At 33.4% G+C, this 18,659-nt stretch overlaps 1 protein-coding gene and 2 non-coding genes across 3 annotated transcripts in view; all 3 read right to left on the reverse strand.

Annotated features, from left to right (window-relative positions):
* Positions 1-5,895: 5,895 nt before the first annotated feature.
* The window catches only part of LOC137398689 (alpha-tubulin N-acetyltransferase 1-like), a 31,678-nt gene continuing 18,914 nt past the window's right edge, over positions 5,896-18,659 (reverse strand). The window contains exons 9-10 of the mRNA XM_068084881.1: positions 6,803-6,936; positions 5,896-6,466 (exon numbers count right to left, since the gene is read on the reverse strand). Of these exons, the coding sequence (XP_067940982.1) occupies positions 6,332-6,466; positions 6,803-6,936 (269 nt within the window). The 3' untranslated portion in view covers positions 5,896-6,331. The remainder of the gene's footprint in view (positions 6,467-6,802; positions 6,937-18,659) is intronic.
* Positions 12,543-12,616, reverse strand: Trnan-guu (transfer RNA asparagine (anticodon GUU)). The gene has a single exon. It is a non-coding gene; the product is annotated as a tRNA-Asn (tRNA).
* On the reverse strand, positions 15,154-15,227 carry Trnan-guu (transfer RNA asparagine (anticodon GUU)). The gene has a single exon. It is a non-coding gene; the product is annotated as a tRNA-Asn (tRNA).

Consider the following 18,659-nt stretch of genomic DNA (forward strand, 5'->3'; position numbering starts at 1 on the left):
CCCACAGATATAATCAATAGAGATATATAGAAAGCAACTTTCCTTGAACTATGGAAGACTGTGATGGTTACTCCGCTGCTTAGGTGTAATGATAAAAAACAATTTAGCTAATTATAGTCCCACATCTGTACCCCCTATACTTTCAATAATTTACGTAGAACATATACTTACTGCGCTTTAAATGCACTTAGATAGTAACAAAACTATAAGCAGCTTACAGTCAGGATTTTAAAAAAACGACTGTTGCATCACAGCCATTCATCATCTCTACTCCACTTGGACAAACATGGTAAAAAATAAAAATGGTGTTGTCATTATCTTCTTGACTTTCAAAAAACTTTTGACATGGTTAATCACAATATTCTTTTTTCAAAACTTGCAAGCATAGGAACAACTGGTATATTTTTAGACACCACTAGGTCATACTTAAATGGACAGCTCCGATGAGTAAAAATATCTGCTCAGGTGCTCTACCTATAGCTACTGGCGTTCCACAAGGTTTACTTCTTGCACCCACAATATTTCAAATTCTTATAAATGATTTACTTGAATTACCACTACGCAGAACACTTCATGCCTTTGCTAGCGATATCTCATTCTCTATATCCAAAACTGACCTGTTATGCCTCTAATTAATATAAAATAAATGCAGAACTTACACTTATCCAACGGTAGTGTGTGACAAATCAAATCTCTCTTAACATCTCAAAATCTAACTATCTCTTAGTAAATCCACCACTGAATTTCCCTCTGACAATTTCGATGTTTGACAGTACTCTAACAAGGCAATCTACTTCTAAACTATTTGGCTTCATTATCAACGACTCTTTATCATGACTAGACTAAATCTGATTCATTTCAAATACAATATCATCTAACCTACATTTATTCTATATTTGTCATCTTATGAACTTTGATACTGCCAAACTATATTACTATAATCTTGTCCATTTCTATCTTATATATGGCCTGCATGTGTTTTACCCTGCAGCACCTGTAAAATATAACAACCCGCTATTTGGGTTCCAAAAAAAAGCTCTGCGACTTATACGCAAAGACCTAAACATGCCATATAACAACCATTTTGTTTCTTTATTTATTTGACCTGCACAAAACATTTTCTTCGTGAAGTTTGAAATTTACAGTTGTTTAATAAAGTTTGAAAACCTTTACAGTTATTTTATTTTTTCTTTTAATTTATTTAAACTGCACAAAACACTTTTCTCGTAGTATAAAATTTGAACATTAGAATGGTAACTGTTGTTATATATTAAATAAAAATAAACTCTGTTTGCTAAGACTTTTATTACTCAGGTATTCATCTACTGTATTAATGAATATACCTCTGCGTATGTTCATTAATTGGAACTTTTATGAATGATTTTAAAGCTACTCCAGGTGCGTTACCACCTGTTACTATTGATTATTATTACTACTGAGTCTACTTATCCAGTCCGGACACTGGCCCCACTAATCCAACATAGCCCCGTTCGGTTTCCTTTAAGCAGATACCGGGCCTGTCTGAGCTACCTCCAGTAATCCAGGTCAATAAATAAGACTGTTCGTTTTAACGAAAAGATCTGTATTTATCGTAGCAAGGCCCAAACAAAGACCGCCTTCCATTCAATTCAAGCCTCTTCTATATACAGTCACTTTTGGATAAAACCTCTGTATAACTTGCTTGAACATGAATAAAACTAACTAGAGGCAGTGCCGAGCATAGTCTGTGTTTCAGGTGAACAACTATACTATCATTCAACAACAACACTATGCATAAATACAATTTTATGAGTACAACCTAATATCAATACAATCAATATACTACTGTTAATACACAAGGAAAATACAACAAAAACAAAACTGTCACCGTATGATTTTTGGCTGCGGTCCTTCTCCCTAACTTGGCGGCCATCGGATTTCACTACAGCATGAAACTAGAAAATAATATTTGAATAATATTTTTGAGTGTTCATAGAGTGTTTCCTTCAAGTTGGTTAAAGTCAATACCTGATTGTACAATACTTTATCAAATTCTGGAGCCTTTCAGAGAATTGACGATATAAAAACTGTCTTGTCTTCTTCTACGCAATGCACAGAGGAAAAAACGACATTCACGCAAGAACAATATAGAGCAATGCTAGCCGAATTCCCGACATTGCACGGGTATTAAAAACAGCTTATAAACAGTGGCAGGTAATGTAGTTGCCTGCCACTCGTCATTAGCCTGGCTCATCGCCAAAGCTAGTTTGAGTAAGCTAGTATTCCTATCGCTGAACTTACTAATTAGGGCCGTGAGAGCAAGCTTTAGAGCGGTGCGTAATCTAGAGTGCTATGTGTATTTTAGCTGGCATAACGACTCATGTCCCCTAATGAATCATTGCATCTACCATAACTCAATTAGTAAAGATATTACCTATTGAATGGCAGGTTCCAAGACAAAATCCAAACTCTATTTATGAAATTTTTTATAAATAGAATGAACTTTAATGGTAACTGGACTTTTAGGCAACAGTCGATAAGGCGACAGACATTTACACGACACTTTCGGTTCAAAAGGCAACAACTTCAGACGGAAAGGTGACAAATTGGTTTGCCGTTTGGTTGAAGGCTAAGTATGGTGCTGTACTGACAAACTATGAGATTCTGTCGTCGTATGCATTGCTTACATATATTTTTGAAGCGTTGCCTTGACAGTGTTATTGTTTTCTTTTTACGGAATTTTTATAATTAGAAATAGTGGCTCGTATCTTAAAACACCATTGGTGGAATTCCTCTGATTATCCTAGCCCAGACTTTTAACAAAATGTTAAAGCTAGTTTTAATAAATTCATTTAGCTTATTCAATTAAAATACAAAAACTTGTTTTTGTATCAGCACTTTTGTTTAAAATGGTTCGAGAAGTCCCTTTCTGGGCTGAATTGTCAACAACCTTGTATTTGATTGTTGAAATTTTAGAGTTATCTTACCGTGAGAAGAAATATTTTTATAGTTTCGATCATCGAAATTCACAGTCGCCTGCGAGAGAAGTTTGTTCTTTGCGTGAGATGAAAAGACAATTCCTTATTATTGTGATTTATCATTTACTTATGGCAAGGATGATTTCATTATCTTTATTTCTTTACAATTATGATAATTATCTTATGTCACCAAAATGCAGACTCAATAGGCTAAATTACGGTTCACACTGATCCATGTTTGTTGAGATTTTGAGTATGAAGAATGAAGGCTTTTTCTGACATAGGTGTCTAAGATATATCCATATTTTACTAACTTCTGCAGCTTGTCGCAAGAAGACTATACAGCATCACAAAAAGCTTATGGAGAAATGATCCATTCCAAATCATAGAAGTCAACCGGTCCTGATGCCATGTTACTCTTAGAGTCACTAGAGATATTTAACCGAATCACCCTTGTCACAGATCCCGATGGCACACACAACTTGTAGTTTGAGACAATGAGGCGTGATGAACACCTCAGAAACCTTTGTGATATACACTCAGCTGTAGCTGTTGATTAATACTGCCACGTTTCCCATATAGACTGAATTTTGCATTTTAACACGCACTATGAATCTTTTTTATACACAACTATTATAAAAAAAAAGGACAGACTTCATAGAAGAATGGAAGATATTACAGGGACAGCCATCGGCTTGAACTTTAACGACAGCTTTATTAAAGAGTAGTGTAGGGAATTTCCTGCTATTATTTTTGTGTATGATTAGAAGTACAAGTGCATTTATGTACCTGTGTGACCGTGTATAATTATTGTCCTCCTGTAATTCAAGTTACCTCTTCATGTAAGTTTTAGAATTAGTAGAAAGTAATATTCAGTTGCCAATTTATGACTGTGAACCTGATCTCGTCATTCTGGATAGGATAGAGAAGTTCCATTGCTAGATCTGTTTATCTACATAGTATCAATCAGGATAAAGTCATTGTAAAAAAAGACTTAATGCTGCAAACTATTGATATACGTATTTTTAAAGTTATATATGATAAAGATCAGCTTTACATGTTTGTATAAATATACCAAAAGACAAATTTATTAAAATGTATCAAGCTAAACTCAGATGTTTTTATTTTCACACTGCAAATAGAACAAAGGTATACATTAGTTAGAGAGTTACTAATGAGGGTCCAAATACATGAGCCAGCGATAATATAATAATTCATCAACCAGGCTATGCTAGTGACTCAAGAATGCATCGCTTCAAAGGGGTTAAAAGTTGGTACCTCCATGATGCCATATATTAGGTGGTAAGGAATTTCAGACTCTTGCCAAACTGATAAGCAACTTGCCAGTTTTCACAAGCAGTCAAGGAAGGAAGTGATAAAGAAAGTAGTGACTGTCTAAATGACTTCTGAGCGCGTAGAGTTGACAAACTGGCAAGATTTAAAACTGGAAAAGGATGAACAGAAGAACAGTTGGGCAGATAAAGACAGATTAATCTCAGAAGCTTCTATTGAATAATAACCATGTCAATTAAGTAAATATTTGGTACAAGCTTTACATGTAATACGATATGAAATTCTACTGCGTGTAAAAGAATAAAGTAATCAGATTAATGAGGATATAAGCAGGTAATAGATGCCAAGGAAATGAGGTAGAGCAATGGGTGAAAAATGTACTAATGCAAAATTCTAGATCAGACCGACGAACTTTGAGGTTTATCTATATATATATTTCTCAAAGTATGTCGTATGTGTGTAGGTTTTTCGGCTAGAGCTATTATTATAACAGCTGAGCTGGACAACAATGCAGACTCAAAGTCATGGCTTACCGTAATTGGAAGCCTAATTTTATTAACTAGCTTAGTGGAATTTTCCATTGGCAGTATGCCAGGCTACTAGCTTGAAAGTTACAGTTTGACAAAGTTTGAAAACTTTTACAGACTTTGTTTTCTCTCCTAATTTATTTCAACTACAGAAACACTTCTCTCATGATATGTAGTTTGAAAGTTCGAATGGCAAATGTTGTTATATGTTAAATACAAATCAATTTTCTGTCCAGACTCTTCTATTACACGGGCAACCCCGGGTAGCACAGCTAGTATAATATATAGATAGAAGATTGACCACGCATAACCAAGCAGTGTTTATCCTTTATTAAGCAAATTGAGGTTATTCATTAGTCAGGCTTTCAAATACACGAGTTAAACTATTATTTCTTCAGAGACATATTTCTAGTATCTCACTTAGTCACGCGTTACATTTTCAGATATTAAATTGTCGAAAACCATTAGTTTTTAAGCCCTGATTTAGCGTATATCCTCATTGAGCATCAACATAAGAGTTCTGTTTATGTTAAATCTTCAACAGCTGACCATACTGAACACATGCATCAGAGCTATAAAACTTACAGCGCGATGCGTCGCTATGCAAAGTTGGTCGGCGGGAAGGCTCAACCATTGAAAGGTCCATTAGTATGGCACAACTAATGCTTGCACAACTCGTTCACATGGAATCTTCTAGAGCCTTTTCTAATGCATTGATGAGATTTCTAAATTCGTAAACGTGCTGACTGATCACATAAATAATGGTAATTGGATCATATAAACGATGTATTTGAAGCAGCGATTAAACTGTAATAAAATATATATAAAAAGTAATAACAGGCAATAATTGTCCTAAGAAATCACCTATCAACTGTCTTGACCACATAACCCATATTGAAGTTACATAAATTTAGACACTTCAAACCAAGGAACACGATTCGCGAGATATCTCTTTTAAATATTTTTGGCAACTGATATTCATCGCCATTACAAGGTTGATCAATGAAAAAGGTGCCAAAAACAGGCGGTGCTTAACACTGAGTGTGCGAAGCTCAATGTGGTGTAGGCGGAGCTCAATGTGGTGTGGAGCGGAGCTAAGTGTGGTGTGGAGCGGAGCTCAATGTGGTGTGGAGCGGAGCTATGTGTAGGTGGAACTCAATGCGATGTGGGTGGAGCTCGATGTGGTGTGGGCAGAACTCCATGTGATGTGGGTGGAGCTTAATGTTGAATAGGTGGGGCCAAACATCGAGTAGGCGGACCTTAGGGGTGAGTAGGTGAAGTTTAATAGTTAGTAGGTGTAATTTAGTGACTTGCTAATAAGTATATACTGTGAGGTCTCGTGATTGGGGGAAAAAAGATACTTAAAAGAGCTATCTAGAATAACCATGAAATGGGAAAAGCATGCAGAAAAAATAAAATACAATTTATCAGGGAGTTTAGCAAAATAAAATATTAAAAAAAACAAAGTTTATCCCTTCACAACATCAGTCGACTACGTTCTAAAGACTTCATTGTTTCTGAGCATCTATTTTGACTATGAACCATCTATGACCATCAACTGGGCCTCCTGTTTGCAATGTGACTATAACCTGAGGGGACTCCAAATATATTCCACGATGAAGTAGGTTGAGTAGTCGTTCTGCCTCCTTGATGAAAAGTTTTAGACCAATCACCTGCTTCCTGTTGTCTGTAAGCAATGTAAAATAGAGGCATAACAATAACAAACAAGACTATTAATGAAAAACTGGAATATGATACCTAGCATACAGCGCTAATTAGACAAGGCAAAAGCATTATGTAGGTCAAGAGGTAATAGGTCATTAAACAGGCTATGGAATCAGCGGGTAAATTTAAAGTGGCTCCAAAACTGGAAAGTTATGCAAGACAGATCAAAACTAATTAAGTTGTATAAAGTAGACATTGTGGATGTGTGAAAGTTATTAAGGTCAAAGGAAGTAATAACTATGTCATTTAGAACAAATCTTAATTAACTTGCAAATTATGTTTCTTCTCTGTTTGGTGAATATTCTGACTGAGCTTAGACGGTGTGACCTTGAGATGTCCTTGCTTGTTCTGAACTTGCTGATGCGTATTGAGCTTATCCAAAGTTGACACGACGTTTGGTTGACCATAACGAGTCCTCACAGGCTCCTTATAGTCTGCAACGAAAATTGTTAAAAATTGAGCTTACGAGGAGTTGCCTAATCTTTGATCAAAAAATCTTTGCTCAAGCTTATATCGTAGACAGTTCGACCCTAAAACTGGCATCGAACAACAAATATCCAAAATATTTCTGTTAAGATGCCGAAGAAAAATTTGGAAACCGAACACCTTTGAGATAAGCTGAGGAAGTGCGACGACGCAGCTGAATTGTTTTATTTCCGTTTGCCTATTATTTATTAAATTTTTAAAAATAAAATATAAAAAATCATTTCAATAAATTTTATAATTTATTAAAATTAATTTTAAAAAATTATAAAGTTTTACCCGAATTCCATGTAACGTGAAGTGGCAGCTCGATGCGAATTCTCAAATTTTAATTTAAATTTGTACCGAAAATTTTAATATTATTAAAATAATGATAGTTAACACAAAAATATATTTATAATATAATACCACAGAGACAACATACAAAATATATCTGTCAAAATTTTGTTCATCAGATCACATATAAACAACATCCTGATCAGAGATATTAGAATTATCTATTACCATATATCCAATCATGAAATAATTCATCTTTGTTATCAAAGACAGAAAACTCCAGTTGCCATGGCAATAGCACGCTTATGATCAAAATATCAACTGTGATTAATAAATATCCAAAACTTCTCATGCTGATGGAGAGTCAAACAAGTTTATGCTATTTCCATAAATGATACAGACAACTACAGCAACAGGTAGCACTGTCTAACAGTTTTAACAAACTGTTAGTTATGTTAACAAACTGTCAGTAAAATTACATCTAACTTAGTCGGTGATCCTAACTGAAACATTATTAGCGCGCTGAGGCTAAATAACCAGCTAAAACAAGATACATGTACGACCAGTAGTTGAATATAAGAAGGTTTGACTTAATATTTTATTGATTACTTGGTTAGATTATCAGAGGAAGGAAAGTAGCAAAATGAGTACCTGCTCATACCTGTCAACCCACAAACTCTATATATCTATAGGAGATGAGTTTTTGATGTTAAAAAAGCAAAATTTACTTCATACGTTAAAACAATCATATGTCAACGCAAACATTCTTATGAGAATATATAGTATATTGTTTTATTCATTCTACAGATTAATAAAACATTTCAAGTATTAACATTAGACAGTTAATATGATTACATAATTAAACATTAGTGTTCTACTATATGTGTCATGATCACAGAAACCATGGTTAAGTCGGGATTATAAGATTTGGAGTTATCTACACTAGCAGAAGGAAAAAATTCTCAGTTTTTTTTGCAAAAATTTTGATTCTAGCTTAATTACAGCAGATTTTATGGTCAAAAAACTGAATGCACGTTTACCGTTACTGCGAAAACATAGTTCCGAAAAAACTGGTGCTAAAGTTTGAGAAACGAAAACCAATGCACAATTTTGTTTACATTTCAAAACGTCATAGCAACCGATATCAATAAGTTGTGATATTTATTTAGATTTCTGTATCTATATCCAAAAAATTATGCTGAATTTAAAAATCTAAACAGATTTTAGCTGGTTGTCATACAGATAGCTGTATGCTTATAAGAAAATGTATTACTTAATTTGGCAGATATTAAAAACGGTTTGGCAGTATCGCGATATTGGGCAAAGCCAAATCATCAACAAAATCTTTAGAAAAATAACAACAGTAACATATGGCACACCATTGGTCACTATATATACTTCGATCTTGTAAATTCGAATAATTATTCTTATAATTAAATCTGATAATAATCTTATAAAAACGAATAATTATTCTTATAATTAAATATTGTAATAAACTTGTAAAAATTGTTAGGGAAATATCATCGTAATTCCCTTTACTTTCCCTGCTTTTGACATCAGTTGGAATACCAAAGTACTCATTATAAGTGTCCAAAATGTCAAAGTTATCTTTGAAATCGGCAAAAAAAAAACGAATATATTTATCGGACGCCATTTTTCAGTACTTCCTGTTTAGCATAACAACGGTTTTAAAGGGTTTTTCCGAGGGTTGAAGAGTTCTATTGGCTAAACTGACTTCAGATTCAGAAAGATCACTCCTTGATTGGTCCAGATGCACGTGTTACAAAAATCGTTACCAATATTATAAATTCAGTTAGTGCAACTTCAAAGTCGGATAACTCAACTTCGCGATTTGTGACTTAACCATGGTTTCTGTGACCGCGACCCATATATGTAATGACTTCCGTATCATTTTAAGATGTAAAGAACATAACAACAATTTTATGTGTGTCTATTTGTTTTATAACTAATGTAACAGATCTTTCATTCATTTAAACTTTATTTTTTGTTGTTCAAAGACTCAATTTATCAGTGCAAAACAACGTTTATATCTAATCTAAGTTCTCTAAGAGCCCTGAGGAAAAAAAACAACGGGGTAATAATGGAGGCCCCTGTTTCATTAACCTCATTAATTGATTCAGAGTAGATAATCAGCTACATCAGCTACAAGACTTTGTGTTTATTACCGACCAGTGTAAATAACCAGATAAGAATAACATATTATATATTGTGTTATCATCTTCTATATTATAAAACTTTGAGTTTGCTGCATCTCAAGTAGTGATTATTACAAATCATCACCCTGTGACCTTAGCGGGACACGAATAACACCTGAATATGGCACACGAAGGGAGCAAAGAAGGTTTTGATATAATCCATCGTTTTTTGACGTCATTACCCTGTTTGCACATGCGTTCGTCCACAAAAAAGCCGCCATCATTGTAGAAAACGATCGTCATTCTCTTGATTAATAGCATTTCTTGGTGTTGTTTTGATACTAAAATAAAAAATTTGTTTGCAATAAGTAATTGCAGAAGCTTCGTGTTTTTAACGATAAAAGTTGTCAATAAAGATGGCAGACAACGATAAAATGACGTCACGAAAAAACGAAGGATAGCTGACATTCTACTAAAGTGTACACACAACTCTTAACTTGCTAATACTTTAAATAATTGAAATGAAGAAAAAACATCGTCCCTGGGTGGGCTTGAACCACCAACCTTTCGGTTAACAGCCGAACGCGCTAACCGATTGCACCACAGAGACAACATACAAAATAAATCTGTCAAAATTTTGTTCATCAGATCACACATAAACAACATCCTGATCAGAGATCTTAGAATTATCTATTATATCCAATCATGAAATAATTCATCTTTGTAATGAAAGACAAAAAATTCCAGTTGCCATGGCAATAGCACGCTTATGATCAAAATATCAACTGTGATTAATGAATATCCAAAACTTTCTCATGCTGATGGAGAGTCAAACAAGTTTATGCTATTTCCATAAATGATACAGACAACTACAGCAACAGGTAGCACTGTCTAACAGTTTTAACAAACTGTTAGTTATGTTAACAAACTGTCAGTAAAATTACATCTAACTTAGTCGGTGATCCTAACTGAAACATTATTAGTGCGCTGAGGCTAAATAACCAGCTAAAACAAGATACATGTACGACCAGTAGTTGAATATAAGAAGGTTTGACTTAATATTTTATTGGTTACTTAGTTAGATTATCAGAGGAAGGAAAGTAGCAAAATGAGTACCTGCTCATACCTGTCAACCCACAAACTCTATATATCTATAGGAGATGAGTTTTTGATGTTAAAAAAGCAAAATTTACTTCATACGTTAAAACAATCATATGTCAAAGCAAACATTCTTATGAGAATATATAGTATATTGTTTTATTCATTCTACAGATTAATAAAACATTTCAAGTATTAACATTAGACAGTTAATATGATTACATAATTAAACATTAGTGTTCTACTATATGTGTCATGATCACAGAAACCATGGTTAAGTCGGGATTATAAGATTTGGAGTTATCTACACTAGCAGAAGGAAAACGTTCTGTTTTTTTAAATTTTTAATTCTAGCTTAATTACAACAGATTTTATGGTCAAAAAACTGAATGCACGTTTACCATTACTGCGAAAACATAGTTCCGAGAAAACTGGTGCTAAAGTTTGAGAAACGAAAACCAATGCACAATTTTGTTTACATTTCAAAACGTCATAGCAACCGATATCAATAAGTTGTGATATTTATCAAGGTTTCTGTATCTATTTCCAAAAGATTATGCTGAATTTAAAAATCTAAACAGATTTTAGCTGGTTGTCATAGAAATAGCTGTATATTTATAAGAAAATGTATTACTTAATTTTGCAGATATTAACAACGGCTTGGCAGTATCGCGATATTGGGCACCGCCAAATCAACAAAATCTTTAGAAAAATAACAACAGTAACATATTGCACACCATCGGTCACTATATACTTCGATTTTGTAAATTCGAATAATTATTCTTATAATTAAATCTGATAATAATCTTATAAAAACAAATAATTATTCTTATAATTAAATATTGTAATAAAATTGTTAGGGAAATATCATCGTAATTCCCTTTACTTTCACTGCTTTTGACATCAGTTGGAATACCAAAGTACTCATTATAAGTGTCCAAAATGTCAAAGTTATCTTTGAAATCGGCAGAAAAGAAACGAATATATTCATCGGACGCCATTTTTCAGTACTTCCTGTTTAGCATAACCACGGTTTTAAGGGGTTTTTCCGAGGGTTGAAGAGTTCTATTGGCTAAACTGACTTCAGATTCAGAAAGACCACTCCTTGATTGGTCCAGATGCACGTGTTACAAAAATCGTTACCAATATTATAAATTCAGTTAGTGCAACTTCAAAGTCGGATAACTCAACTTCGCGATTTGTGACTTAACCATGGTTTCTGTGACCGCGACCCATATATGTAATGACTTCTGTATCATTTTAAGATGTAAAGAACATAACAACAATTTTATGTGTGTCTATTTGTTTTATAACTAATGTAACAGATCTTTCATTCATTTAAACTTTATTTTTTGTTGTTCAAAGACTCAATTTATCAGTGCAAAACAAAGTTTATATCTAACCTAAGTTCTCTAAGAGCCCTGAGAAAAAAAAACAACGGGGTAATAATGGAGGCTCCTGTTTCATTAACCCCATTAATTGATTCAGAGTAGATAATCAGCTACAAGACTTTGTGTTTATTACTGACCAGTGTAAATAACCAGATAAGAATAACATATATATTGTGTTATCATCTTCTATATTATAAAACTTTGAGTTTGCTGCATCTCAAGTAGTGATTATTACAAATCATCACCCTGTGACCTTAGCGGGACATGAATAACACCTGAATATGGCACACGAAGGGAGCAAAGAAGGTTTTGATATAATCCATCGTTTTTTGACGTCATTACCCTGTTTGCACATGCGTTCGTCCACAAAAAAGCCGCCATCTTTGTAGAAAACGATCGTCATTTTCTTGATTAATAGTATTTCTTGGTGTTGTTTTGATACTAAAATAAAAAATTTGTTTGCAATAAGTAATTGCAGAAGCTTCGTGTTTTTAACGATAAAAGTTGTCAATAAAGATGGCAGACAACGATAAAATGACGTCACGAAAAAACGAAGGATAGCTGACATTCTACTAAAGTGTACACACAACTCTTAACTTGCTAATACTTTAAATAATTGAAATGAAGAAAAAACATCGTCTCTGGGTGGGCTTGAACCACCAACCTTTCGGTTAACAGCCGAACGCGCTAACCGATTGCGCCACAGAGACAACATACAAAATAAATCTGTCAAAATTTTGTTCATCAGATCACACATAAACAACATCCTGATCAGAGATCTTAGAATTATCTATTATATCCAATCATGAAATAATTCATCTTTGTAATGAAAGACAAAAAATTCCAGTTGCCATGGCAATAGCACGCTTATGATCAAAATGTCAACTGTGATTAATGAATATCCAAAACTTCTCATGCTGATGGAGAGTCAAACAAGTTTATGCTATTTCCATAAATGATACAGACAACTACAGCAATAGGTAGCACTGTCTAACAGTCTTAACAAACTGTTAGTTATGTTAAAAAACTGTCTGTAAAATTACATCTAACTTAGTCGGTGATCCTAACTGAAACATTATTAGTGCGCTGAGGCTAAATAACCAGCTAAAACAAGATACATGTACGACCAGTAGTTGAATATAAGGTTTGACTTAATATTTTATTGATTACTTAGTTAGATTATCAGGGGAAGGAAAGTAGCAAAATGAGTACCTGCTCATACCTGTCAACCCACAAACTCTATATATCTATAGGAGATGAGTTTTTGATGTTAAAAAAGCAAAATTTACTTCATACGTTAAAACAATCATATGTCAAAGCAAACATTCTTATGAGAATATATAGTATATTGTTTTATTCATTCTACAGATTAATAAAACATTTCAAGTATTAACATTAGACAGTTAATATGATTACATAATTAAACATTAGTGTTCTACTATATGTGTCATGATCACAGAAACCATGGTTAAGTCGGGATTATAAGATTTGGAGTTATCTACACTAGCAGAAGGAAAACGTTCTGTTTTTTTTGCAAAATTTTTTTTAATTCTAGCTTAATTACAACAGATTTTATGGTCAAAAAACTGAATGCACGTTTACCATTACTGCGAAAACATAGTTCCGAGAAAACTGGTGCTAAAGTTTGAGAAACGAAAACCAATGCACAATTTTGTTTACATTTCAAAACGTCATAGCAACCGATATCAATAAGTTGTGATATTTATCTAGATTTCTGTATCTATATCCAAAAGATTATGCTGAATTTAAAAATCTAAACAGATTTTAGCTGGTTGTCATAGAAATAGCTATATATTTATAAGAAAATGTATTATTTAATTTTGCAGATATTAAAAACGGCTTGGCAGTACCGCGATCTTGGGCACAGCCAAATCATCAACAAAATCTTTAGAAAAATAACAACAGTAACATATTGCACACCATTGGTCACTATATACTTCGATTTTGTAAATTCGAATAATTATTCTTATAATTAAATCTGATAATAATCTTATAAAAACGAATAATTATTCTTATGATTAAATATTGTAATAAACTTGTAAAAATTGTTAGGGAAATATCATCGTAATTCCCTTTACTTTCCCTGCTTTTGACATCAGTTGGAATACCAAAGTACTCATTATAAGTGTCCAAAATGTCAAAGTTATCTTTGAAATCGGCAAAAAAAAAAACGAATATATTTATCGGACGCCATTTTTCAGTACTTCCTGTTTAGCATAACAACGGTTTTAAAGGGTTTTTCCGAGGGTTGAAGAGTTCTATTGGCTAAACTGACTTCAGATTCAGAAAGATCACTCCTTGATTGGTCCAGATGCACATGTTACAAAAATCGTTACCAATATTATAAATTCAGTTAGTGCAACTTCAAAGTCGAATAACTCAACTTCGCGATTTGCGACTTAACCATGGTTTCTGTGACCGCGACCCATATATGTAATGACTTCTGTATCATTTTAAGATGTAAAGAACATAACAACAATTTTATGTGTGTCTATTTGTTTTATAACTAATGTAACAGATGTTTCATTCATTTAAACTTTATTCTTTGTTGTTCAAAGTCTCAATTTATCAGTGCAAAACAAAGTTTATATCTAACCTAAGGTCTCTGCAAACCTCGAGCAAAAAACAAGAGGGTAAAAATGGAGTATCGGAAACAATAATTGATTCAGAGTAGATAATCAGCTACATCAGCTGCAAAACTTTGTGTTTATTGCCGACCAGTGTAACTAACCAGATAAGAATAAAATATTATATATTGTGTTATCATCTTCTATATATTATAAAACTTTGAGTTTGCTGCATCTCAAGTAGTGACCATTACAAACCATCACCCTGTGACCTTAGTGGGACACGAATAACACCTGAATATGGCACACGAAGGGAACAAAGAAGGTTTTGATATAATCCATCGTTTCTATTTTTACGTCATCACCCTGTTTGTACATGCGCTCGTCCACGAAAAAGCCGCCATCTTTGTAAAAAACGATCATCATTCTCTTGATTAATAGTACTTTTTGGTGTTGTATTGATACTAAAATAAAAAAGTTGTTTGCAATAAGTAATTGCAGAAGCTTCGTGTTTTTAACGATAAAAGTTGTCCATAAAGATGGCAGACAACGATAAAATGACGTCACGAAAAAATGAAGGATAGCTGACATTTTACTAAAGTGTACACACAACTCTTAACTTGCTAATACTTTAAATAATTGAAATGAAGAAAAAACATCGTCCCTGGGTGGGCTTGAACCACCAACCTTTCGGTTAACAGCCGAACGCGCTAACCGATTGCGCCACAGAGACAACATACAAAATAAATCTGTCAAAATTTTGTTCATCAGATCACATATAAACAACATCCTGATCAGAGATCTTAGAATTATCTATTATATCCAATCATGAAATAATTCATCTTTGTAATGAAAGACAAAAAATTCCAGTTGCCATGGCAATAGCACGCTTATGATCAAAATGTCAACTGTGATTAATGAATATCCAAAACTTATGATGCTGATGGAGAGTCAAACAAGCTTATGTTATTTCCATAAATACAGACAACTACAGCAACAGGTAGCACTGTCTAACAGTCTTAACAAACTGTTAGTTATGTTAACAAACTGTCAGTAAAATTACATCTAACTTAGTCGGTGATCCTAACTGAAACATTCTTAGCGCGCTGAGGCTAAATGAACTGCTAAACAAAATACATGTACGGCCAGGAGTTGAGTACAAGGTTTGACTTAATATTTTATTGGTTACTTAGTTAGATTATCAGAGGAAAGAAAGTAGCAAAATGAGTACCTGCTCATACCTGTCAACCCACAAACTCTATATATCTATAGGAGATGAGTTTTTGATGTTAAAAGGGAGTGTGGCACGAGAATGCTAACAACTTTATACAGCACACGTGTCTAAACCTTTGCATATGAAGACACTAATCCATTCCAATATTTACTTCATATGTTAAAACAAGCATATGTCAAAGCAAACATTCTTATGAGAATATATAGTATATTGTTTTATTCATTCTACAGATTAATAAAATATTTCAACTAATTACATTATACAGTTAAGATGATTACATAATTAAAGAATATAGTGTTCCGCCATATATGTAATGACTTCCGTATCATTTTAAGATGTAAAGAACATAACAACAATTTTATGTGTGTCTATTTGTTTTATAACTAATGTAACAGATGTTTCATTCCTTTAAACTTTATTCTTTGTTGCTCAAAGTCTCAATTTATCAGTGCAAAACAAAGTTTATATCTAACCTAAGGTCTCTAAGAACCTCGAGCAAAAAAACAAGAGGGTAAAAATGGAGTATCTGAAACATTTAATTGATTCAGAGTAAATAATCAGCTACATCAGCTACAAGACTTTGTGTTTATCATTTACTAGTGTAACTAACCAGATACGACCAACATATTATATTATTATTCACTATATTATAAAACTTTGGGATCGTTCAATCAAAAGTAGCGGTCACCACTCTGTCACCCATAAAGACATGGATAACACCTAAATACGAGACATGCGAACTGTAGAAAAGGGATTTAATATAATCGCTGGCTAATACTTTGACAAACTGAAATCAGGAAAAAACATTGTTCATTAGTGGGCTTGAACCACCAACATTTCATTAAACAGTCAAATGCGCTAATCGATTGAACCACAGCGACCACATACCAGGAAAATAACTTGCCAAAGTTTATTTGGTTAGATTATGAGAAGGAGAGAAGAAGCAAAATGAGTACCTGTTCATACCTGTTAAACCAGACAAACTCTATACAGTAGCTGTTCCTATAACGCATAATATATTTATAATATAATATATGTTTATAAAAAAAATAATACATAAGAGAGTTATTTCTACACTTTTTATTTTACCCAAAAGGCAGGGCCAATGAGACTATGAATACTACAAATACAGCAGTACATACCCTAAATTAGCTTTCTCTGCTGATACAGAGTTTATGATAAATGCAGTGTACATATATACAGAATATACATACATACAGAATATACATTATATACAGAAAAGACTCTTATAACGTGAATTCCGCATAACGTAAAGAACTCATGTAAAGTTTTTGCTTTGTACTACATAAACAACGCCATATAACGTAAAGTGGCAGGTTGGTGCAAGTTCTCAAATTTGATTTGAAAAACAATAATATCATAGTTAGCCTTGAACATATTGCTTTTCTATGCTGCACTGTTACTATATTTATACTAGTACCATGGCAGTCTAGTTTCCCACGCGTGTCTATAAAGCACAGAGAATAACTAGCCGTGCAATTACCGTATTTAGAGATACTTCAAGGCCGTTGATTGGTGCAGGCGTTAAAGTGACAATATACCAAGCTGAATGTCACGAGTTGTTGCTTTGTCAAAAAGTATGTTTTATATCAACCTCGAATCCTGGCAACGGATAGATGGACAGACAGACAGAAAATTCATGTTATAATAACAAAATCTATTTTGGTTTTGCTCTATTTTAGATATATAAAGTGTTTTTTATTGTTTTTCCTTTGAAGAATAGACATTGCTGTCTGAAAGAAAATGTGGGCTATCCTTAACTTATTGTAATTTTACTGTAATCATGAAACAATGAACCGCGTGAAAGTGATAACAGAAATGACAAAAGTTGTCGATACCAATTATACTCCAGTTAATTTACAGTAACTAAATTGAACCTTCGAGTCTAGTTTTCTCTCTTTTAAAGAAACAAAAGGGTGAATTTGATAAGATCTTGGAATGGATTAGGCTATTTAGGATGATTTTACTGCTCGCATTCCACACTCTATTTTATGTTGTATCAAAGCCACTGTATTACCTGCGATTTTTATATAGACTTAATGGTATCGGACAAGGAAAATACTCATTCCAAGTGGTGTTGTAGTCTTGTAATGAATTGAAATTAAGTACATTATGTGTAATGGGAAAACTGTTAATGACTTCAAACAGTTTTCTTGTGATCACAAACCGAGGTCAGACTGTATTTTCAGGAAACCATCATAAAACCGAAACTCAAGTCGAAATTGGCCATACACTAAACAAAAGAAACTATCTAAAATAAAAAAAATTCTAATTGTGCAGGTCAAGGGCAAGTGTGAATAATTGTTGAGTATGTGCCCGACTATTGTGACTCAAGGCTCAGAGCATTGTTTTCTTTTGCCTGAGGAGTTTGTAGAACTTAACCTAAGATGACCTTAATAATGACCTAAATAGTGACCTAAATAATGACTTAACATTCAAGCAAATGAATTTATATAACTATATTATATCCCTATATTACTAAATACAGTGCACCCTCAGGACACGATTGCCTTATTATATGATTTTTTCACCTTACGATGTACAGCATGATGATTTTTTCACCTCACCATACAAAACTTATTTCACCATATGAATTCAACAAAATTTTCGCCTGAGTTCAAATTTGGCACCCGGTGTGCTTATTACATACATCGAAATAACAAAGACGCCAAAATGCCGTTCGCCGAAAACATTGTCACAACGTCTGAAAGAGACACGATGACTGATTTTTCTCAGTTCAGCATTTCACATGTGTAAAACAGTAATTTTTTCCCTTTAAAACTAATAGCAAATTTGGAGTTGCAGTCCCTTCAAACAGAACGTCAGTGGCCAGACAACTTTCTTTAACCTGCTAACAAAAATCCAATGCAATACATATTACACAGAACATTTTCAAGAACAGCATCGGTT

The sequence above is a fragment of the Watersipora subatra genome, chromosome 6, assembly GCF_963576615.1.
Source record: "Watersipora subatra chromosome 6, tzWatSuba1.1, whole genome shotgun sequence".
Classification (NCBI taxonomy): domain Eukaryota; kingdom Metazoa; phylum Bryozoa; class Gymnolaemata; order Cheilostomatida; family Watersiporidae; genus Watersipora; species Watersipora subatra.